Source organism: Pezoporus flaviventris, unplaced genomic scaffold (genome assembly GCF_033815535.1).
Source record: "Pezoporus flaviventris isolate CSIRO_AGI_PZ_B2104156 unplaced genomic scaffold, CSIRO_AGI_Pfla_v1 ptg000007l, whole genome shotgun sequence".
NCBI lineage: Eukaryota > Metazoa > Chordata > Aves > Psittaciformes > Psittacidae > Pezoporus > Pezoporus flaviventris.
In genome coordinates, this window is record NW_026892555.1 from 87266081 (window position 1) to 87290033 (window position 23953).

Genomic DNA, 23953 nt, shown 5'->3' on the forward strand with positions numbered 1-23953 from the left:
TTGAACACAGCAATCTCACAAGCAACCCAGAGGGGGCACATAGGTAGCGCTATGGCAAGCTTTCCAATATAAGCTTTGCCACAGAAAAGCTTTGAACAACTTTCATGCAAAAGTAATCAGTACCTCTGTAAGTGCCACTGCCTTGAGTCTGTGTGGACGCTCATGCAGCTGGACCAACACAACAACATCAGAGTCTGAACTTGCAGCCACAAGTTAGCTGCTTCACCTCTCATCGACGAGACCAATTGGTGGCTATTCCAGCCATGGGTCCAGTAGGTGTCATGGTGGTGCTTTGCAACTGCAGCTTGGCTAATACCCAATTGTCTGCTCCCTCAGGGCCTACAAACCAAACTTTTCATCATAACATCTGTCAATCACTGCTTTATTAGGTGTGAACATGCAGCAGGAAGACTTAGGGGAGCTGCAAGTTCCCTCACACAGCTCAGGGCATTTCTGAAGGAATAACAAAATTTAAAACTCCTTCATATAACCTTACAATAAATTAAAGTTTCGAAGGAAATATTCTCTTAAGCAGCTGTCTAAAGTCTGTTTCCACGAAGATTTCCATTTGGGAACTAGCTTTCTTGTTAATCTTACAGAAAATAATTTTCCTACCTTCCAAAATTTCAAGGGGTCTTGTGAAAGTGAGGAGTAATTTTGCTTGTACATAAGCTGTGGGAGAGCATTTGGCATTTCTTTTCACACCAGTGTTTCTATTTTCAGTTGGGACCTATCAGAGTTCCTCCATTGGCTGCTGCCTTGTTATCCTCCATGCACAAGCAGCAAGACATCCATTTTTACCTTTTTCTCCAGTTCAGATGATCTTGTAATCTGATAAAAAAGGCCATTATAGGGACTGAAAAACCATAAAAAGTTGCAAGTCTTGTTCCCTCATGACTTTCCTGATGTTACCTTTCACTCAAGCTGCCAAAAACCTCGCATCTTCTTCCCTCATTGCCCTGGCATTTCTTTTGTGTGAGAAAGGAAAATCCTGTTCCTCATTATCATTCCTGCTTTGCCTCCTGCTTTGCAACTGCACCTTGTTTTCCCCAATTATTTTCTTCACTTTAGTTTGCAAGTCTTAATTTAAAGCAAACGTAATTCTTTCCAGATACAGTTATTCTCCTCCTTACCCATCCACTAAAATGCTGTAACAACTGGCTCATGTCCTTTCTTACCCCTTCCCTTCCTTTTTCTTTCTCTTTCCACAGATTAACCCTTTTTCCCAGACTGTTTCACCTCTCTTCCCTACTCTCCTTAAGGCTTTTTGTATGTGCTTTGCCGTCAGTGGTGGGATGATCAGGCCTGTTGTGTGGTGCAAGCAAGTTTGAAACAGTGGCTCTGCTTTGCATTGGAAGCTCTGGGTGCTTCAGGTGGCAGCTGGGAATGCCAGACATGCCTAGGCAGTGTTTGGCATGGCAGCCAGTGTCCCCTTTGGGGTCAGCTTCTCTGCATCTCAGAAGAAGAAGCCAACAGGCAACAACCCAGAGGTTTGGCAGTGGTGGGGCAGAGCTCAGTGCAGATGCCCTGCTCTATTGTTAATTCCTAAGATCTGGAGGAAGGTATTGCCTTTGGATCACCTGGAGAATGTTGTAAATTCTGGGAGAACCCCAAGCAATCTCAGATGTCCCCCTGTGACACACGGCTGTTCTGTGCCAGTGGTCCGTTCACTGTGACACCTTGCCCAGGTCCTAGTAACTGAGCTAAAACTGGCTTGGAGCATAAGGCAAATGTTTCCTTCAATTTATGCCAGTCTAACTTCATACAGATAAGATGCCTGTCAAACACATATCCTTGAAGGAGTTGACTATTTCTAACCCAAAATTTCCCTTCAGCTGATGAGAATAGCTAGTGTCAAGTAGGGATTGCTGCAACTAATGGTGGTGTTGGAGGAACAGGCACTAGGGTTCAACACAAGTGGAGGTGGTGGGGTTTGGCTTGTGGCTTCTAACAGGCACTCAGATTCATCTCCATAGTCTTTGGCCTCTAAGTAGACAACACTGTGATGCGGTTGTAATTTCACCCTGGTGAATACTGAAAGCAAATGTGCCTTCCTATCAATTAAGCAGGAAGAAATATTCATTTGGCTGCAAATATCCTGACTGTTAAAAAAAGTTTAATTACCGAATCTTGGTGAAATTCAGCCTCATAGAGAAATGAAGTCTAGTTCTCTTCCCATGGGTGTGACTGTGCTTCTGTTCCCTCAAGGAGTGTGGCAATTTCTTTCTGTGGTCCTCATGGTTGGTTAAAGATCAATTTTCTTTATGTGAGTTCTGTCTACATAAAATCCTGTGTGTGCTAACTACAGCCACCCCTTTGAGCCCAAATGGTTACCTGTGTTGATAATTCTTAGGTGAACTTTACCTCATAAGCATTGTTGTCACTATTTAATGTGATCAAAAGCTACTATAATGGGTCTGTATAATTAAAATAACTAATTTAACTGATTATTTCTTTTTTTTTTTTTCTGATAAGGAAAACAGTTACATGTAACAAAGGAGTGTTTTTGTCTCAATCTCCTATCTTGTTTCTACACAAATTCAGCCTCCCACATAGAATCAGGGAATAGTTAGGGTTGGAAAGGACTTTAAGATCATCAAGTTCCAACCCCCCTGCCATGGGCAGAGACACCTCCCACTAGACCATGTTGCCCAAGGCTTTGTACAACCTGTCCTTGAACACTGCCAGGGATGGAGCATTTACCACTTTTTGGGGCAACCGGTGGACATTTTTCCCATTTAGTGAAAAACAGAATAGAACCTGCCTGGAGAAGGCTGCATGGAGACCTCAGTATATGGAGACTTCCAGTATATGAAGGGGGCCTAAAGGATGCTGAAGAGAGACTCATTAGAGACTGTAGCAATAGGACAAGGTGTAATGGGTTACAACTTAAACAGGGGAAGTTTAGATTGAAAATAAGGAAGAAATTCTTTCCTGTTAGGGTGGTGAGGCGCTGGAATGGGTTGCCCAGGGAAGCTGTGAATGCTCCATCCCTGGCAGCGTTCAAGGCCACGTTGGACAGAACCTTGGGTGAGATGGTTTAGTGTGAGGTGTCCTTGCCCATGGCAGTGGGGTTGGAACTTGATGATCTTAAGGTCCTTTCCAACCCTAACTATTCTATGATTCTATGAAAACAACCTAACGGGATCTAGAAATTCTCTATGGCAGGTAACTAAGGGCTTGGTCTATTTATCTGCCTAGGTTTTATAATTCGTCAAATACACTTTACTACTGTTTCAGGTCTAAGGTCTTGGGAATATGCTCTACTAGAAGGTCTGTGATAGATTATGCTCCCTCCAGGTTAGTATACACACAAAAGTCTCATATGCAAACATTTGGGATTTTAACACTCAACATGAAAGAATAACAGAGGTGGAGCTACTTATTAAGAATAAATATTCACTTGGTTTTCATTATGCACTCCAGCTGTTGTCACTTATGGCTCAAACCCAAATGTTCTGACACCAAAACCCTGACATCAACCCGTGCTTGTAAAGTCAGTGTACTTTTTAGCTGTTAAAGAACAGTATGTTGCCAGTTCCTCACATGCTGTAAACTGGCACATCCTTATTGAAGCCAGTTGTGCTCTGTTGACTCGATGCTAAATGAATAGCTGGTTCATGGTATTCTGAGTCTCTATCTAATTCTCATTAAAATCAAAGAATACGCTTGCCAGCTTCCTAAAAAGTTAGATCAGACTCTGGGAAACAATGGGCAAAACTGTAATTTGTGTGATTTTTTTAATGTCATACCCAAGGAAGATATTTATGCGAATGTCCTTGGCTAAAATCCAACAAACAGAGCTGGTGACTTCAGACAACCTTGATTCCCCCACACTGAGGGTCCCAATACCAATGCAAATAACTCTGTATAAATACTTATGTTTCAGGTCCTCAGCCACTAATACTAAATAGCACTCCTCAGCTCTAAATGCCAACTAGCTGACCAGAGAGGAAAATTTAATGTTTCTGATTTCTGATAAGAAAAAGCTCAACGTTTAGAATTTGTCTTTTCATCTTATCAACAAGGCACAATGGATGAATGTAACGTGCTACACGATTCTAGTTCAGCGAGAAGAGGGAAAAGAAGCGTGACAATGAGTCATCTGGTACAAAGCATCAGAATTCAATAAATAAAGCATTTTTTCTTTTTTCTTTTTTTTTTCTTTGTGTTTTTTTTTGTTTGTTTCTCATTTGTTTGTTTTGTTGATGTTGTTTTTTTAGGCAAACTGCCTTTTATCGGATGAGGTCTGCATGACAGCTGTGTATTTCCAAAAGTGCCACTTTCTAGACACAAGAGAGCATAAGAATTCCTGTAACTCATGGGCAACCTACTTCTCTTGTGTATTAGGTTGCATGCTCTTTTTATCAGAGGTTCTATCTCAGTAAACCAAGGGAATTACAGGCAGCGCACATACTTATAAAGCTGTTTTCCTCTGAGACTGACCCCCAGACTCTAACTCAAGTCCTTGGACTGCTCACTTACAGATTTACAGTGCCCTCAATCAGTCCTACAAATGAAAACAAGGAACAGGGACTGCTGTTAATAAGAGACTCTGAATTAGGAACCTTGTGATTTGCTGCTGGCACAGACAAACCAGCACAACCTTGTCAGCCCTGTTAATAAACTTCAGCCTCAGTGCTGACCTGTTGAAAGGCTCCACAAGCTGATGACATCTTGCGGCTTTTAAGCAAAGATGGTTTCTCATGACATTGTGGAAAATTTCTTTATCATATTATCTTTGGATTAATGTTTTTATCAGGGAGCTAAGGTGAAAACAAAACCTGAGGTAGAAGGGATGACTGAGACAGTGGTATTTTCAAATATTTCCCTCTCCTACTGCCCCTAAACCTGTGCTGAGATACTGTTCAGTGATGGAGCCTTACAACTCCATTCGTCTCCCAGCAAGATGTTAAGGACCACAACCAGGCAGTGCTGTATACTGAACAAAACACAGCTCATGAAGGTGGTCCCAACCCCAGGAACCTGATGTCTCAGTAGAGGATGACAGCTAACACATGGCTGTTAGCAGGCAGAGAATGGCGAAGTAAGTGACTACAGGGGTCAACATAACCATCTAAGCACTACTTTACACAAGGCTGCCTACTGACACTGCTTTGCATGTGGTGCCCCATGTGAATCCACTCTGCACATCACAAGATGCACCTGCTGAGGAAGACCTGTGGTATATCTCAGTGCTGCCCACCTTGATGGTGGGCTTGTCTCTAGCTTGGAGGAGATAAGTAGTACTCCTGTTGCCATGCAGGTCCTTCACCCAACCTGTGCCAAGGTAGTAGGGAGCCTGACAACCCAACTTGGTGAATATGATTCCCACAAGGGACAAGAAGCACATGTTGCTATCTGTGCATGCACCATCACAGTCCTCTGTCTCCATAACCTTCTATATCACTCTACACCATGAAGAAACAGCTATGCTACCACCTACACCTGAGCTGCCTCTCTTTCTTTCCATCACTTCCAACTCCATCCTTTCTAATAGTTTTACCTCTCTGCCCTCTCTCTTTTCACACAGCAGACTCTCCTCTCCCTGACCCACAATTGTGGCTTTATTCACCAGCTTCCCTCAGTGAAATCCTCTCTCTATGACAAAAACCAAAAGCTAATTCTCTTTCAGACTCTTCATTGTCCGAAGCAAGAAAAGTAGCTATCAGCTGCCTTCCCGTCCCTCACATTCCTTCAAAAAAGAATCCCGGGTACACATTCTGGAGAACACACATGACAGTTTGCCATGATCTGGATGTGTTTCCCTGTCACATAAAGGTGTGTCAAGAGGGACAGAATCTGTTTGAATCATCCAAAAGTAATCAAATGTGATCTGACCTTCTACCTCAAGCTAGTAAAAACAGGTCACAACCGAGCTTTGGTCTTGGTTAAAGCTGAGTGTGGTAAGGGATTAGTCTAACACCAGTATAGCAGAATATAAATTCTTGCCTTATGTGCCTCCCAGATTGTCTCAGCAGCCCTTGTTAATGTGCTTTTCTACTTTCTACAATCTTTTGTACATTATCTGGAGACAGGTGCTAATTGTAGCAGAGTCTTCACAGCTTAACTCAAATAGCATCATCTCCTCTTGTCAGCCACAGCCTGACAGCTGTATAGTTCCTCAGGTTCCCTTGATCGTGCCAGGGTCCAACGACACCTAGAGAACAGGCCTTCATGCTACACAACATTGGTGGTGCCCAGCACATAGATGATGCTGTTCAATGGGTGTTTTGATGAACTGGACATAGCTGGACATTCACAAAGTTATGCACAATGTTTTGTGCGTAAATACAATGAATACAGTGTTCTGGGACTCGTGCAAAGGACATAACAAAATCTTTCCCTTGAATTATCACAGAACTCCAAAATAATTAAACTTGTTTGTTATGAAGGCCTGCATGGATACCATGATGAGGGAAGGGGTGAGAGATTTTTCTGCACTTCTTGCGTGTAGGATGTCCCTTGGGCAGTTGCAGGAGACAAAGGAAATCTTGTCTGCAGCTTTCTTGTTGGCATGCTCATTGCTCCAAAGTCATGCATCGTCTCACCTTTGGAAAAGTTCTTACTGTTGATTGACTGGGACATCCATCTCTCTCCCCAGCAATACTTCCAAATGTAAGATTGGTCCTGTTCTCACAGACACTCTAGCATAAGGATGAGTAGGAAACTGTACAATTTGTCTCCTTCCTATAGGCTCCATCAGTGGTAGGTAGCTGATTAGACGATTGCATAAATTTCTGTATAGATCTTAATACAGATATTCTGGAAATCTAGGTAGCTTTACCTATAATTTTCTCTCTTGGAACTTTGTTGAGGCATTCCTTGCTTTGCTACAAGTTTGTGCCATGAGAGGAGTGTTGCAAGACCACCCCATGCTTTGGTGTAGAAGTCTCTTCTTAAAATGGACCCCTCATGGGCCATGATGTCTACATGCTCTCCAGCATTTCAGTAGCTGGTTAATGGGTGCCTTCAGCCACGACTTGAATAGGGCATATGGCATGAATTGAAGAATTGAACATCACTCGACTAAGTGGTGAAGTATTCTTTCATTAATGGCAATCCTGTGGTCTCGATGCTGGTGTGATCATTTAAGCTTTGTACTAGTGAATGCCTCACCTCCCTTGTTCCCTCATAGCTTGAAGACTGTCTTGTGTAGGTGACTGGTGACCTGCTATGGCTGACCATCATGGCTGGACCGGGGCCTCACTGAGAGCAACAGGGAGGGTCTCCTGTCTGTTTAAAACAGTGAAACAGGGAATGATGGCTTGGGGCACTCTGCTGGCATTTGCCAGGCAAGGATCGAGCCCTGAAGATTTTCACAGATGTAGCAAGACAAACTGTTGTGCTGGCAATAGAATTAGAAAGGCTGAAAAGAAGTACTTACCTGGCACCCTTTAAAACTACGACTCATCATCACAAGTTCATTTCTGGTTCTCTTTCCGTTCATGTCTCAAGGACCAATATCTCAGTTCATGAAAATTTTAGTCATTTGCTTTTCTGCCCAGTGTTACAAACTCTATTTAATGGATGTGGGTTGTACAGACGACTTTGTTATGAACAAACAGCGTTCTGTTGAGTTAGTCCATTCACTGTCTCCAGTTCCTCACCAGAACAAGTGAGGCTGCATATGGGTCAGAAGTCTGACAGGGATCCAGACTTCAACATCTGAAATGGAGCAGTGATACAGGAGCTGCCGCTACACATGATTATCAGCTGTAGCTTCAGAAAGCAAAACAACCAGGATTTTAAGGCTCGGCTTTAGAGAGAAAATATTTTTAACCAAGATTCAGGTCTGATTATAATACAAGGTCTCATCCCACATTATTGCATTGATTATTGTAATTATGACCTTTCAGGACTTTTTCAAGCTGCACTGTATCCAATTATAGCTGTTTTAAATACCGTTGTACTGTGGTGCTGGAGAAAGGAGGTAGTAGGTGTATTTTATTTAGCTTCCTGTTCTTACAGTAATGCTGTTTATGGGTAAGAGAGTTGGCATTGTTAATTTTCTTTCATTGATGGATATAGCTGAAGCTGTCTTTTGAGCATCATGCCAAAAATGTACTTACCTGTGTTGCTGTAGTGCAGTGCTCAGTTTTAAAAAGGGATGAAGAATAGGCCCTCTATACTTTTGGTCCATTCTTTTGTGGTAGGCTTTATACACTGAATTTTCATGCACTTCATTTACAACAGAACAGATGAAATTGTGGCATCATTGAAGTCCAAAGCAGCAGTGAAGTTGACTTCATCAGGAGCAGGATTTCTTCTTGAGTATCTCCTTATGTTGATCAGTACAGTTTCAAGAAGCTCTCTATGCAGTTTTCCTAAGAGAGTGACTCTAGATTTCTCTCCTCCTTCCTTCTTTTCCTCCTCCTTCCTTCTTTTCCTCCTCCTCAGTTTTATGATTTGTTTGTGTTTTTTGTTTAATTGCATTTTTTGTTTAATTGTTTTGGGATTTCTGCTTGCCTAAACTTGAAAAGAAACTGCATCTAGGCTTTGATTTGCCTGGTTATGCATCCCTCTTTCGCCTGTGCAGAGAGTAAGTACAATATTAATGTGTGCCTTACTTCCACCACCTTTAATGGATTTAAACAATGTGTTGGCCTTATTTTCATACTTTCATGGGGAATGATCTCAAACTGGTAGAGCCTCCACAAAAGCCTTTCTCAGATGAAAGTCACATTGTTTCCAGGTCTTGAAAAGATGCCTTGTCCTTCCTTTCCCTTCCCTTTGCAGCAGGCAAATAACAGTCATTGTTGGAGATGTCAAGTTTTCAATATACACCTGCCATGATGAATATGTTTTCACCCTGTTGACATGCGTGTGATTACTTCATATGTAGACATCGTCAAATGCTCTCATGCTTTGCTTTTTATCAGAACCAGATGTAGTTTCACACCCAAAGCATGAAGTATCCCTCTGCTACAGTGTCAGCAAGCTGATTCTGGGTGCTGCAAATTACTCCCCCTTGCTTCGATGTGTTATCCCTCCTTCAAAGACTGAAACCCTCTGCCCCTTCTGCCCTTATCCTCCTAGTTTCCACCAGCTCTTCCAGCACCTCTGGATCAGGCCCATTAGTAGTGAACACCTGCAACTTCCCAGATGCTGAGCAGCTGTCTTGCCAGACAGGGCTCCCAGCACAGCACAGTTTGAGGTGTTGATGGTTCCCACTGGGGCAGAGAGAGGAGAGGAAAAGCAGGCCTGTACTCTTTGGCAGCCTGCTGGGTCAAGTCTGTTGGCTTAAAAAGGAAAATAAACGGGAAGAGATCATTATCCTTCCCCATGTCCCTCCCTATTTCTCCCTCTATGCTTTCAAATGCTGAAGGTCAAATCTGAATGCTGGTGTTTCCTGTGCATGTTATCAAGTGTCACCTGCGAAAGGAAGTCCAGGTGAGAGTCTATGGATGCCCCATGCACCCTGCGAGTCCTACTGTTCAACTCCCAGTGGTGCTGGCCCACTGTGGCTAGTTTATGTAATTAATTCCCCCAGCCACCCCAGGTTTCAAATTGCATTTGGGAGCATCAGCCTCACGGTTTGTGCTGCTATGAGTTAATGTCTTCTAGTCTCTGAGTCACTGCTGATGAGTATTTGGATGTTTGGAACCTCATCCCCTTGCACACATGAACGTTTTCCAGCAACGTTAATGAACTTCACAAGCAGTCATTGTCGACTAGAGCACATCCAGAGCCAAGCAGAGCAAGCCAAGTGGGAGTAAAGTAGCACTCTGCCATAACCCAAACACCCTGATAGCCTAATTCTGATCTGCTGATCATAACAACTCTAGAGTCAAATAATGCAAAATTACCTGTACTTTTACTTTGTCCTATGTCCCAATACTCATTTCTAGTCAAGAACAGGAAAACAAAAAGCATACAAAGTCTAAAAAACATATCTACAATATGATTGAAAAATACTGACTTGAGTTAGGACTTCCTACGTAGCATGAATATAATGTCTCAGTAATTCAGGAAGGGATACATAATGCTAAAATGTTCTAACTCCCCTGAATATGTGGGATTTTTTTTATGAAGTGACCATAATTGTGATCGATTTTTATAACTATGCTCATGCAGACCCAGTAGTCTTTAGAGTTGCTCTCCTTATAGTAGCAAGCACTGAGATCCTGTATGTAAATCATGTTGCAGACTCATTAGTGTTACTGCTGCTCGGTTGCTAGCTGAGACACCAGTTCTGATTTAGGGTATTTTGACACTTAGCAACAAACTAAGCTTTGTGAGCAGGTGGCTGAGCCAAAATAGTAGCAGAGTTCGCAGTTAGCTGAAATAATAACAAGGAATTGCTGGTCAGAATATGCTTTCTTTCTTGATTTATTAAAACAGCCTAGGAAAAACTTGTTTGTGAAGGATACACTCCCACGAGACACCTGCTTCAAAACCACTGTGATATAGGTGTGCTGCTTGGCACACATGGGAAAGTTCCTATGCTTAGATTATCAAACCAGGAGACCCATTCACCTGTGGCGGCCAAAGTAATCAACAGTGTGTCTTTTGCCTACCCAGGCGATCTTTAACTGCTCAGTTCTCTGCTCTTTCAGCAGCTTTTGTACCTGAAACTCTAAATCCACCCTCCTTTCCAGATCTGCACTGCTGTGTTCTCTACCTGAAGAACGGAAGATGTCCCACTTGGTCTGTAGGACAGTCTCTCCCAGGTCTGGTGTGGCATTTCCCTTTCTCTCACCTCACTCAGGCTGTACAGAGAGGCTAAGGACATCCACCTTTCTTTTGAGGGTCTTAGTGATACCTTGGACCAAGGACTTTCCCTCACTGGTTTCCAGCCTGGCTGTCAAAGTTGACCATCACCTGTTCAGCTCCGCACACAAAATGACTTTGCAGACAATGGAGACAGTATGAAGCTGTTCCTGTGCTGTGCAGTGCCCACAACCTTTCCATTTCCAAGAGGGAAGGACTCCTCTGCTCCTGACAACAAGACCATCTAAGTGTGTCAGAGAGCCAAAGTAAAACAAATGAAAATCCCGAAAATCTCAGCACTTCAGACAATGCATACTCAGTTGTACTTCCTGGTCACTCTTCATTCCTTTATGCTGTATGTTTGTAGTCTAATGCAGGGGTAAGAAACCCAGGGCTGAAGGTCAAACACAGCCTGAAAAGACATCTCTCATGCTGTGGCCACTCAATTTTTTTAAGACATGACCATTGGCTTGTCCAAAGCCCTGTGCTCCTGAGATGGCCAGCTAACAGTAGTTGAAAGAGCAGCAGGGCCCGTGGCAAGAATGCAGATCTCATCCTGGCCTTGAAGCAAGAGGAAGGTGCTTGGGAGGTCTGAGCACCTGGCTGCTCAACACAGTTCAGTGATTTCATTGCAAGGCCACAAGCAGCTCTTACAGAGCTCTTATATTCTGCAAAATGGGGCTAGAAATAGAAATTCTTTTTATGTGAGAGACTTGCCATCTGCTTGAGAACCTTGCTAGCAGGTTCACCAACTGAAAGTTAAGTGTTAAAGGCTTTATATGGGAGCATGAGAAGGTGTATCTGTGTGTGTGGTGGCCTTACAAAGACTCATGCAGCAACTGTACCAGCAGTGGAGGGAGCACAGCCTTGGTAGAGATTGCTGTGGGTATTTCCAGTGTACTGAGTTGGACACAAGACTCCACACTCAGGACCACAGGCCAGTAAGTGGTAGTTATCTGGTAGCAGGCATCCATTTTCTTGGTCACTTCATCACGGGTATCCAACATGAAACACTTCAGAGGCGCAAAACTTCTTTACAGAGGCAGAGGAACATTCTCTGAAAAAACAAGCTTTCTTGCAGCATCTCAATTTGAACTTGCAAAAAACCTCTAGAAACTTTCAAAACCCCTGACATCTTACAATTACAGATCACTATGGATAAAAAACTAAGTTTTATTAGGGTTTCCAGAAGAAATCAATGATGATATCGAAGAGAATTATGCTCCCAATGAGGAAATAAGCTGCAGGAGAAGAGGAATGATTAATAAACAATGAGCTTTTCCCAGAAAAATACCACTGCCATTATTAGAAAAGCATGCAGAAAAGAGATATATACAACTCAGGACACGAGTGAATTGTCTGGCTTAGGGGAGAAGCTAAAGGAGAATTGTTTTCCAAAAAAAGTTATTTTTCAGAGGTAAACAGGTCTTTAAAACACAGGCTAGCATTCTGCATACTACATTCACTAGCACAGGGAATCCAGCAAATGAGCATCAAACCCAAAGGGCTCCATCCCAGATGATAATTCTCATGCAAGGGGTATTTAAGCACACCCCTGGGGCTGCATGGAGATATTGGACAGGGACCTCTGCGACAATTGCACTGCAGGGAAAGAGGAAGAATGATCAGCACAGACCATGGTATGAGCTGGAGTTAACAGAATAAATTTAACCCTCCAGTAACTTGTCAGGTCCTCGTATTGCTTCTGTGAGCAGTTAGCCTGATTATTGCCATGTCTTAAATTAGATCATTTCTTAGCAGTAGCTCTTGAATATCCCTTTACCTGAAAAGACATAAAAAACTGTAAGCTGCTTTCTTACCAACTTGAGACATCCTAAAGGGCCAGGGATCAACATCGCTGGACGTCTGAGTGCTTTGGAGGTTCCTGAAGAGGAACATGTAGGGGTGTGTGTGTAATGTGTGCAGTGTGGAGACCTTGAGGGCATTTTGGTAGATAATGTCCAAACATTTAATCAAGTGATTTGAAGGACTGCCTAAGAAAAAAATGAATGAAGGTAAACAGTTTTGGCAATGGAGATGGCAAGTGAGAAACACTGACCCTTGGGCTTCTGGTGCTCTTGCTCTCACCTCTCAGCACCTGATTTGAGTTGCTGGGGTACTCAATAATGGTCTCAAGGCTACTAATTCAAACAGAACCAAGCTTAGAGCTCAAAGGTATTACAAATCTTCCCGTCAAACCTCCAGGGGACCAGGCTAACATTCAAGCTACAGGATATATAATGTACTTTACAATGAAGTTGATTCATTTCCATGTCAACAGCCTGTATATGTGTTAATATTTCAAAAATCAGTGGGTCAAGGGAAAGTGAAAACAATTGGTAACACTTTAGAATCAGTATCATCTGAAGCGACTGACTCAAAGGCAGTAGAAAACCAACACGGCTATAGCAGCAGAATGAAACAAACTTTTACAGAGATGCAGTTGTGGCTAATTTTGAATGAAAGGCATCAAAACATCACCGAATGTTCTACTAGGGTGCCAAAAAAATTGTATCACTGGGTTGCTTGATATCACTGTGAACCACCCTGGACCAGCCTTCAGTGTAGCGAGACACTTAAGATTACAAATGCACTGGGAAACAGGTGAAAAGTGTTTCCAGGGCTGACACAGTAGTAAGAAGTTTGGTCCCTGATGAAAAAAGAAAACCTGGCTGGAGTGTGGAGATGTTGTTCACTGTGCTCGTCACATAGCAGTGCTCAATTGATGTATTTCTTGAGAGAAATTTCTGAGTCGAAGATGACTCAGCAATGTCAAATTCGGTGTTTGCACTAGTATCAAATTAAATTTATCAAAGGCTCAGGATACAAGCATCAAACCTGGGCTAATTAAAAGTAGATCTCTCTGTTTAAATCATATACTACCTCTTAGTCAATAAAGAACATAAAGCCAAACCAAGAAATGATGTAAGCTAGTCCAACTCTGACACAACAGCCACATTTGGTATTACTTTCACCTGTCTTTACAACACAAACACCCATAATTAATATTGATTCCTTTAAAAGCTGGCAGAGATAGGAGCCATGTACTTTCACTGAAGTCAGTGGGAGCTAAGCACTTTTATTCAGTAGCTTTAAAAAACAGCTCTGTACTTTCTCTGCAAATCAGCCCTTAGCAAAAGCAACTATCTGGGCCATTTGTTGCTGGAGATGTTACACACAGGATACTTTAGCTCCTCTACCTACTTCTACATTACACACAGTATTTATAATAATCTAGTGCTGTGATACTGTGTTTCTGAGAGTTTTTAAAACCCACAGCCCATACAAAACTTTGGAAAAAAACCCCAACTTTCTGGCCATTGTACAGTTTTTCATTTGAAGCCAAGGGGGAATTAGCCATGCTTCGAAAATGTTTTTCCCATTTATTGTTTCCCTACAAGTGTGAAGTTGCTGTAAAAATCAGCAGTGGTTGTTCTAGGAATAGCTTTCTGGAGTCTGTGGCTCAGCACTGGTCCTTGACTTCAGGCAATGCTTGCAAGCAGTGTGATCCCTTCATAGCTGTAAAACCAGGACATAAAACAGAGAACTGGCTTGCGCAGGGATACCCCAAAATCATCTGCAGAGCATCTGCAGGTGATTGGCTCATTGGCAAATGTTTCCCTCTTTCTCTGGCTTCAGCAGTGGGTTCAGTTTTTTCCTATCGTATGGAGCTATGGTTCCTGTTCAGGTTCTCTGATTTTATTTCCTTTGATTTTCTTGTATTTTTTTGTAAATCCCCTAAAATATCTGACAACAAGGGAAGCAACACTCAGGCTTCTGAAGAAGATTTACCAACTATTCTTTCTGTCATTGTTCATTTTTTCTGGTGTGCCCTAATGCTGTTCCTGAAGCTGACTTCATGACTTTATTGTCCCCATGTCGTTTATCAATAGCCTATGAGGGTGGATTGCAATAGTGAATGGATCTACTTCAACCCAGCCAGACAACAATATGCCTCAAAATTCATGCAGCACAAGAAATAAAAGAGGAAACCCACTGTTTTCTTTTAATTATTTGCTGTTTCACATGTTTCTTACTTAATTTTCAAGGGACAGAGACAGAAGCACAAAGTCAAATCTCTCTTTCCCCCCTCACCGATCACTGTGATGAATCTTCATGGCCAAGAAAGGGAGGAGGAAAAGATTTCTGATCTCTACTGCTACAGATGCTTGCCAAACTAATATCAGCTACCTCCCAGCCACATCAACCTTTAAGTCCAGGCTTCAGCTCCATCACGCTGAAGTAGCAGGCTCAGGGACTGAAGGACTGACGGCCTCTAGACTGTGTTACGCATGCTCATCTAGACCATGCAAGTCCAGCAGCCTTGTTGGTGGTGACTTTCCCTAAGGAAACACACCAGGCTGGGATTTGCCTGAAAGCTCTGATCCTCCTGGAAGACTAAAATGTTCAACTGTCCTGACACGTAACTTCAATTGCTGTAATGAGTCATTAAAGATTATAAGAACTGGACAGCGAAGTCTTTGTGAAGTTAGCTGTTGCAGTTTCAGCCACTGCTGTCCCACTGAAAGCAGCAGGAGGTACTCCCACTCTTAAACTGCTAGTACAGGCAACCTGCTCCAAGCAGAGTTACTCTTTTTTCATAGCCTTTCTGTTGTACTCCATGACCGCATTTTCCCAATAAGCCCTGTAATGCACAGAGTAGTAAGAAGCCAAAATTTGCCTCACAAAATTGGGAACACTCAATTAACAGCTGATTTTTGAGAGGAGTTAGCCTTCTTGCTGCATTTTATGGATTCAGTGTGTGACCCACATTAACTTCTCCCTCTGCCTGCAGGAGCCCTGTGCCTGTTATCCATCATCCAGAGCTGCAAACATCTAATCACTCATCCCAGATGGACCTACCAGCCCACTGCCAGAGAGTGCAGCGCCAGTGAGGGCATGCACAGCTTAAACAGCCATGGCCTTCATCTTGTTCTTCTGCCAATCCTCTCCCTTATCCACTATGTTTTCCCCCACTTCTGCAGGAGATGAGACTGGGATCCAGCAGACAGGTGGCTGTGCTTACTTCACAGGCCTGCTTCCTGCACCATCCATCTGCCAAGGGAGGGGCTATTCCTGTGGAAAAAAGCGTGTAATTGGTTTATGCAACAATGACTGTTGCTCTGCAAGGGGGCTGACTTAGCATCCATCATACATTCCTGTAGTACATGACTTTGTGACAGGCTAACGTCTTCTACGTAGATGCAGCAAGAGTAGGTTAAGGTGAGTAACTAGTACCCAGACTATCTTTATATACTTGGACCTGCCAGGTCAGAGCTGCCCACTGTGCACAAACCAGACAGAATGAGGGGGAACACAGCTGCTAAAATCTTGGAAAACCTGCAGTTTTAGCCTGCAGCTGAATGGGCAGCATGTGGCCTGCCAGCAGTATTATTTTACTCTGCAGTTTGTTCCTAAGTGCCTCTCTTCCGAGGACAAGTTTTATGCAAAAGAGACATACAGGCTGAACAAATTGTAGTGGCTGAAAGTCTCTTCAAGTATTACCTTTTTCAAGGCCTTTCAGTTCTGGCACTAAGCTCGTGTGAAGTACCTCTGAGGCAGTGGAGAAGACAGAAGGCTTTTGGGACACCTTGTACTTAGCCCTTTTCTGGCACTGCAAGGATATGTGTCACCTTCCCACCTTGGCCACAACGGCTCTGGTTGCTATGAGTAGGCTCAGGGAGAACACTGTTCCCAAGGCTTGCAGTCCAGCTTGGAAAAACACTGTCAACTGTGCTTCCGTTTAGTGTTCATAGCTTCAGGCCCTTTGGGATAGTAGGAGATGTACAGATGTGAGCAATGTTGCAGAAAGCAGTTCCAACAAAGCAGATAAGTGAAATTCAGCACTTTCCCTCCCCCTACGCACTTCTTTCTGCGAAGAATTAAGCTTATTCTTTCTTCAAATACCATTAAATATAGCTTTTCATAATTGCATAATTGTTCAGGATCTGATCAAGCAGCAAATCAAGCCACTGAGTACATTGTGCAGTGGCATCCTGATGGGCATGTACAAGTTGGGCTGCCATCAGTGGCAAAACCAGATCGGAAGCAGAAAATCCAGAAAACTAAACAGAAGCAAAAATGATACAATCTGCTACAGGAGTTCCCAAACACATGGTCTTTGGAGAATGAAAAGTAGCTAAAGAAGATCTGTGTAAAAATATTGTTGTCAAGAAAAGACATTCATGTAGACAAAAGAAGAAAAAATAAACCTTACTTGATTTTCAATCCAGATTGGCCTACTGAGATGCTATACTGTAGGGACTGTTGTGTGCTTCTGATTAATTGCATAGTGCTGTACTTGCTCTAAAGCCCAGTGTGGCCTCTCTTGGCAGTTTTTGTTTAGAGGCCATGTAATACCCATTCTGTGTTCTGTACAGAAGATGTGATAGAACAAATTCGCACTGCCCTAACACACTGAAATACTCAAGCTATTGGTAATGGTATCTGGTGTAAGACCTTACAACTGGTCTTCTTGAAAGCATGCTGATGTTACACAGCTTCACTAGAAAGATAGCAGTAAGACAATGTTTATTTTGCTCTCTTATATTCCTGACCCCCACAGTCTGGACTGTTTCCCTACACCCCCCCCCCCCCTTACCCCTCAAAATTATGGCTTTTCCCATTTACCTAACCTCACACCTTCAGTCGTAAACATGGTTGGATGTTAGCTAATTTGCAGTTTGATTATGACATTTCCCCAGTGCTAAGTGCCTCTGAACACAAAGGCATTTTTCTCCTGGGCACCAGTAACACTGATAAGGCAAACAGAGCTTTTGGAATAGGCTTTATTAGTTCTAAGCTTTTCCAGAGCTAGCTGATTGGAACACAAAGTATTGCTTTATAATGCAAAAACTGTGGCTACTTTACTCAACCAGCTGAAAAGCAGAAAATAATTCACTAGCATGTTGCAGTGGGGTTTATAATGGCCCTTTGCAAAGCTTCTTAGTGCAGGAAAATGCCAATGAACTAAACTGTTTAGGCAGCAGAGGCTTTGGAACACCATCTTTATAACAGTCCCTAAATTAGCTCAAGTTGTTTGCGTTGTAGAGGACAACAAACCTAACAAACTTTAAAGCAAACAACAGGGTAAACTTTTACAGCTGCAAATGGGATTTGGAGCCAGTGTATATCACTAATGATAGAATTGCATTTGGTTAAAAGGAGACATGTGTCCATGGTCTTTTCAAAGGCAGTCACAGTGGTGGTTGCATGAGAGAGTGAGGATTTCAAGAAACAGCACATGTACAGGAATAAAGTATGTTCAGCTTCAATTGTACAGAGCTTGTAACCAAGGCAGATTTTGGCTCCATTTGAGCCACAACTGTGTCCAGGTTTAACCTGATGAATCTAGATCCCAAGAGACTCACATTCTCCCTACTCAGGTAGGCCATTCTCTCATTTGCAGTATCCTTTCAGAATACAGATGCTTAAAATAGCTCTATGAGATTTAAATGGTACTTAAAGTGACATACTAATGGGAAAAGTTCAGAGGAGAGAAATGAGACTGATGACAGCTGTGGAACAGTTTCTATGTACAAAGTGACTGAGGTAGGACTGAAAAAGATAAATGTGATTTGGGGGAAATACAGTAGAGAAGTCTATGAAATTATAGAGCACATGCTGGAGAGGGAAGTTTTGCCTGATTATTCCAATACCAGAGGTGCATAGCGTCAAAGGAGGCCAGTAGGAGAATGATGTCCAAATGTTTTTTCATATCTGTTAGTAGCACACCTGGGGAACTCCTTGCCCAAGTGTGTCATAGATGCTAGGAGCTAATAAAGCTACAAAAGTTCACAAAAGAAAAACCCACCAAAGCCACCAGAGAGAGTGCATTGCAGTTGTGCCCAATAAGGGGACTCCTGTAGCATAAGCAAAATACCTTCATCTGCAATGCCACTCATTGCTACTACAGTTTTTGGTAGATGAGATGTTTCCTACTTCTCACAGTCAAGGGTGGCTTCATGCATTCAAGTCACTTGGATTTATAGGACAATGTACTCTGTAAATTTTATTTTATGAACTTTGTTTTATGAATGCATTATGGAAGAAAACAAACGCATCAAACAAGGTCTAAATCCCCTTTGTACAGACTAGTCTTAACATGCAAATACACTGATTCATCACTTAATGTTTCTAACTCAAGTTCTCTAATACATAACTCATGCAGCAGTGAGTAAAAGTTACCTAATCCACAGTGAATGCTCATTCTTCTTTCTCCATCACCTTGTGGGTATCGCCTCTATCACACCTGGATGCACAAAAGCCTCAGCAAAGGCTGCTGTTGGATCTACTTCAGAAGATTTTTGGGTAAGCTGATATATTTATAACCTCCAGCTTGGAGGTTTGATCAGCAACATTTCCAGAAGTAAGTGGATTCTGAAGAAACTGTCACACAGTCAATACACAGGGATTATGGCTGCAGCAGACAGCAAGCTGCAGGTGATAACAGCTTAAAATGACCTCTACCCATTCCTGTCCATCACACCCTGCCTATAAGTTGCTCTGGCTTTGACCTTATGGTGCAGGTCCCAGCACGAGCACTGTGTTAGCCAAAACCTGAGCAGGAGTTGAGCAAGGAGTTATGAGGGGGCCCAGATTTCCATCACCCAACCCACTTTCTGACTTTCCCCTCCCAATGATCTGCCAGCCTTGCAGACAAAACTTGCTCCTGAGCCTTGCCGTGGTCCTCAGCACAGGCTTACTAACCTGCCTGTGGAGAAGGTGAATCCCTGTGCTACCAGTCCACATCCAGCTCCAGTGATAACCACAAGGTCTGCCTTCTGCCACCACTAACAGTCTCTCCTGTTGATTCCCTGCATCAGGCAACACGGTCCTCTGGCCTTCCTCTCTTACCACTTTCTTTCCCCTACATGACCCCACCAGGAATCTTCTCTTTGCATCATTTTCCTCAAAATTCAACTCAGCTTTTTAAATTGTGCCTTTAAGCACTAATTAAATCCCTCTCACCTGCACATGGAAACCTCTTGGCTTCTCTCAGGCACTGTCTTCCATTACAGTTGCTGTTCCAGTGTACATTAATGTATATATCACATTTCTACTCACTACCAGCTATCATGCAAGCACCAATATACATAACAATCCCTCTCCTTCCATCAGCACTCACAGTGTACTTCTGAATCTCCTCTGTCATAATGGGGCTATCAATTATAGCTTGAAGAAGCTCAGACACTCTTCCCACCCCCCTCTGATCTGGATATCCTCCTCCATTGCACTGTCACTCAGGTTCAGAAGCTAGCACCAGCAGCTTCTACTTCCTTCTCAGAGAAGATAAGGACAAACACGGAAGCAATATGCTGTGGAAAGGCAGTATGTAAGTCCCCAGCAGGGGAGAAAAGGGGGGGGGGGGGCAGGGGTGTCACCCATTTGTCAGAGCATTTCTTAATTAGTTTCAGTTTAAACCAATTATCCCTGGTAGTCCCAGTCACTAGAAAAGTCAATGCTCAGTCACATTCTCTGATTTTTTTCCCACAAATAAGATGCTGCTTGTGAAAGGTCACAGCTTGGTGATAAGCGAGCAACAGAGGCCTCAGGACTTGTCATGATTTCACCCTGCTTTGTTTAGCTGCAAGAGCAATTATCTAATGACCTGATATCTCCTACTGACTTTGTTTTAACCTTTTCTTTGCTTTATTTAATTACATGATTAAATGTTTGTTGTTATATGTACTTTTGGTAGCTAGTAGACAGTAATAGCAGGTAGTTATTCTCTGTAGAATGAACTTTTAATGACCCCAAAGTAAAATGTAATGTAAAGGTTTACTAGCATGGGATAACAGGGGACCCTGGCAGCACAGGTGCAGGATGATGTTGGAGGCCTCAAGCTATAAATAGCTCACCAGCAGTTAATTACTGGTCATCAAAGGGTACAACATTAGCAGTTGTAAGACAAATCTTAATGCAACAAAGGAGAACAAACATATGAGTATCCGACATATATAAAATGCATCACATTGCGAATTTTGTTCTATTGTGGAGTTATGGACCAATGGAGGAAGAACAAGGTGTGGACTGTATTAGTATGGCTGTAAAAATGACCTCTGGTGGATCATAGGGTGAGAAGGAAGAAATCTTCAGTTGTGCAAAGAGGAAGAGAAACTCTCCCACTGTCAGACTCTGCTTGGTGAAGGACAGGGGACACTGATGACAGATGTTGTTACACATGCCTCTGTCCCATATTGAAGGTATTGGAGGCTCAGTATAGTGTTGCATATAGAAGAAGACAAAGGGGAGTATGCTTGAAAGTTTATGTGTGTCAAGTTAACCTGATATAATTTGGACTATAAGTGTTAGTGTCGTTGTAATGAAAATACAAGTGTATAATTCAATCCTAATTATCTCAGCTAATAGTAATTATTTGATTACATTATTTTTAACAAGACTAGCAATACATTCTTTCTAGGTCTGCATGTAAGGTGTGTTTCCTTTGGATCATAACAAGATTTTGAAAGTGACAAATTGGTGGGAATTGAAGCAGCCTGCTCTTTATCTTGTACGCAACAAGCTGGTAACAACTGAGGTGTGCTTTCACGAGTGCACATACTTTTGTTTGTACTTGGCTTCTCTGAGCTGCTGGACAGTGGGATTTGTGGAGGCACAGGTTTGGTTTGGGACTTGTTCTTTCCCAGTCCATCTCTGAGATGTGATGATTGGGTTGAGGACACAAGTTCACACCACCCAAAAGAGACCCTTGGCTGAAGAGTTTGAACTCCAGTTATTTTCAGGTTCAGAGATCTTCTAGATCTGGGGTTGCCAATCTGACCTTATTATTGATTGAATATTTCCTATGTGTACCTATAGCGCTAACACAGCACTTACTGCTTCTTCAGTCAGCCAGGTTTTACCCATGGTTAATGGGACAGCCCATGCACAGGGTGATGAGTGACTGAAACCCTAGAGGCCATCCTTGTTTTGTCTTTAGTTTTTTTTGTGAGAAGCTCTGTACATAGCAAGCAGGCCGTGGATGCCAAGGGCTGTTGTCATCCCTGGCCTCTACTCCTAGTCATCACTTCTCTTTGCTGCAATATACCCCTCTATAAACTATCAATAAAAGTACTTCCTGTCTCCTGGTGGACATTATTCAGCTTAACAACTGTTAGTAAAATGCCTTTGGCTGAGAGAAACACACTTTAAAAGCGGGATGTAGAAGATAAGGTTTCATTAGGAGCGCACTGGCTACTTAATGGGCTCTCACATGTTAGAACAATTTCCAGGGGAATCTGGGGATTCTCTGTGCTGGCACAGTGATGTGCTCCTGGAAATTGTCACCTTCTTCAATGCATTAGGCAGTCAGTTGTTCAAACAGAAAGAAAACCAAAAGCAAATAGTTTAAGTGAGCCTGTAATTTTCTTAATGTTCATTCAAATAAAGGTAGAGTTTTCTCCTTAGAACCAAAAAAGAAAAAAAAAGGCACCTCCATTAGCATGGCTTAGAAGTGAATTTTTAACTTTCACAATTCAGAGGCAGCAAGTAGTGTCTATAGTGCTACTATGTAGAAGAAGTGATCAAAATACAGAGCATAACACACAAGTGCACACACGCTTTATTTTAAAATATTATTACACTGTAGTTATAAAAAGTCTGGAATGGAAAGCAGTCTCATATGCAAGTGCAAAACAAGAAGATAATTTTATTAAGAAGATGTAGACTCTGGTAGGACTGCTTAATTACTTAACAGAGATTGTCACCTTGCATTTACAACACGCTATTCAGTCCCTTGAGCCCCAGAGGACCTATATGGAGACTTTGACACTGCAGTTTCTAATGTGGTCACATAAGCTGTACAAAATGAGTGTGTGCAGATGCCTTAAGTGAGAGTGCCTAAAGGTCTGGTGTTCCTGGATCCAGGGGTACTCATTGAGCGTATCAGGTGGTATGAAACTTTGCTTTATTCCACATTCTTTATCAAAAAAGCAGCCTGCATTTCTACCCTCCCAGGACTTGCTTATTTTTAACAGTTGATCACAGGTTTTGTGCTAGGCCATGTGTGGCAAGAAGAGGAGCAGAAGGCAACTCATCTCCCTTGCTTTCTTACTAATGAGACCACAAAATGACACAGCCATCCACAGTACAATAAAGCCCCAATGTTTAATGAGTGTGAGGCTCCTTTTAACTGCTTTGGAAGCTCAGTTAGCTCACCTGTGCTGCTAGTACAGGACATACGCTGTCCGGTGGAGAAGAGTTGCCACAGCTTGTGGCATGTTCATCTTTGCCTCATGGAAAGAGATCTCTAGGATTTCATGGGAGATAAGAAGTGAACACACACACACACACCTACTGACCTAGCACAATGGGGTACATGGCTTAGGATGGAGTGGTGCCCTGCATGGAAGACTAAGGGAAACCAGAATGTCCTCAGTGGAGAAGCAATGCCTTGGGAGGCCCTACTGCACCTTACAGAGGAATATGCTGCAAGAAAGACGTGAAGTAGATCCATCTTGTGAAGTTTCTGGCTCAGGATACATCTTTATTCCTTTTCCATCTGAGCTTCTGTCCCTGGATATTCCTGAGGTTGCTCATATAACAGCACTTTGTTCTGCAGTAGCAGTGATTTCTGGAAACTTTCAGGCATGGTTTAATTTAAACTCATCCCCAAGTGTTTCACCTAAACTCACCCCCAGCTCCAGTGCAGGATATTTGCTTGTCTTGTGGGGCTGGCAGGAGAAGACCCTCAGGCTGTCCCCATCACTCCTCTCTCCTTCACCCCATTTAACAGCTGGCAGAGCGTGGACTGCTCTGGGCAACACACACACATGTGGGAAATGGGGCTGCAGGATGGGTTCAGGAGAGAAGAAAAGGCAGGAAAGCATGAAGAAATAATACATCATATACAAGAGATGTGACCAGGAAATGCAAGTTTGGTGTGAAGAACCCTGAGCAGGAGCATGAAAAACTCTGGATTTTCATCAAGCAAAAGAGAGGAACAGCGTATCAACAGCATAGGGGGTGGGGTGAGGGCATGAAATACCTAAGTGAGTATGTGTGGGTGTCTGCACATGTGGAAGACTAGGAGAAAGGCAGAGGGAAGCAGCAAGAGGAAACAAGGGGCTGGGAATATTCTGGAGCTAACATACCCTGCAAGATGCTTCCAGCAAGTGAGCTCTCCATGAAGTGGAAAATTATAACGTAGTAAGATAAAGCAGTCCCCTTAGCTAGAAATACCTGTTTTTATTGCAGCCTGAATGATCTACCATAGGGTTGTGTAATTCAATCTAAGAAT

At 42.8% G+C, this 23953-nt stretch overlaps 1 protein-coding gene across 1 annotated transcript in view; it reads right to left on the minus strand.

The window, feature by feature from the left end:
- Window positions 1–14994: 14994 nt before the first annotated feature.
- F13A1 (coagulation factor XIII A chain) overlaps window positions 14995–23953 on the minus strand; it is a 69032-nt gene continuing 60073 nt past the window's right edge. The window contains exon 15 of the mRNA XM_061449384.1: window positions 14995–15085. Within this exon, the coding sequence (XP_061305368.1) occupies window positions 15010–15085 (76 nt within the window). The 3' untranslated portion in view covers window positions 14995–15009. The remainder of the gene's footprint in view (window positions 15086–23953) is intronic.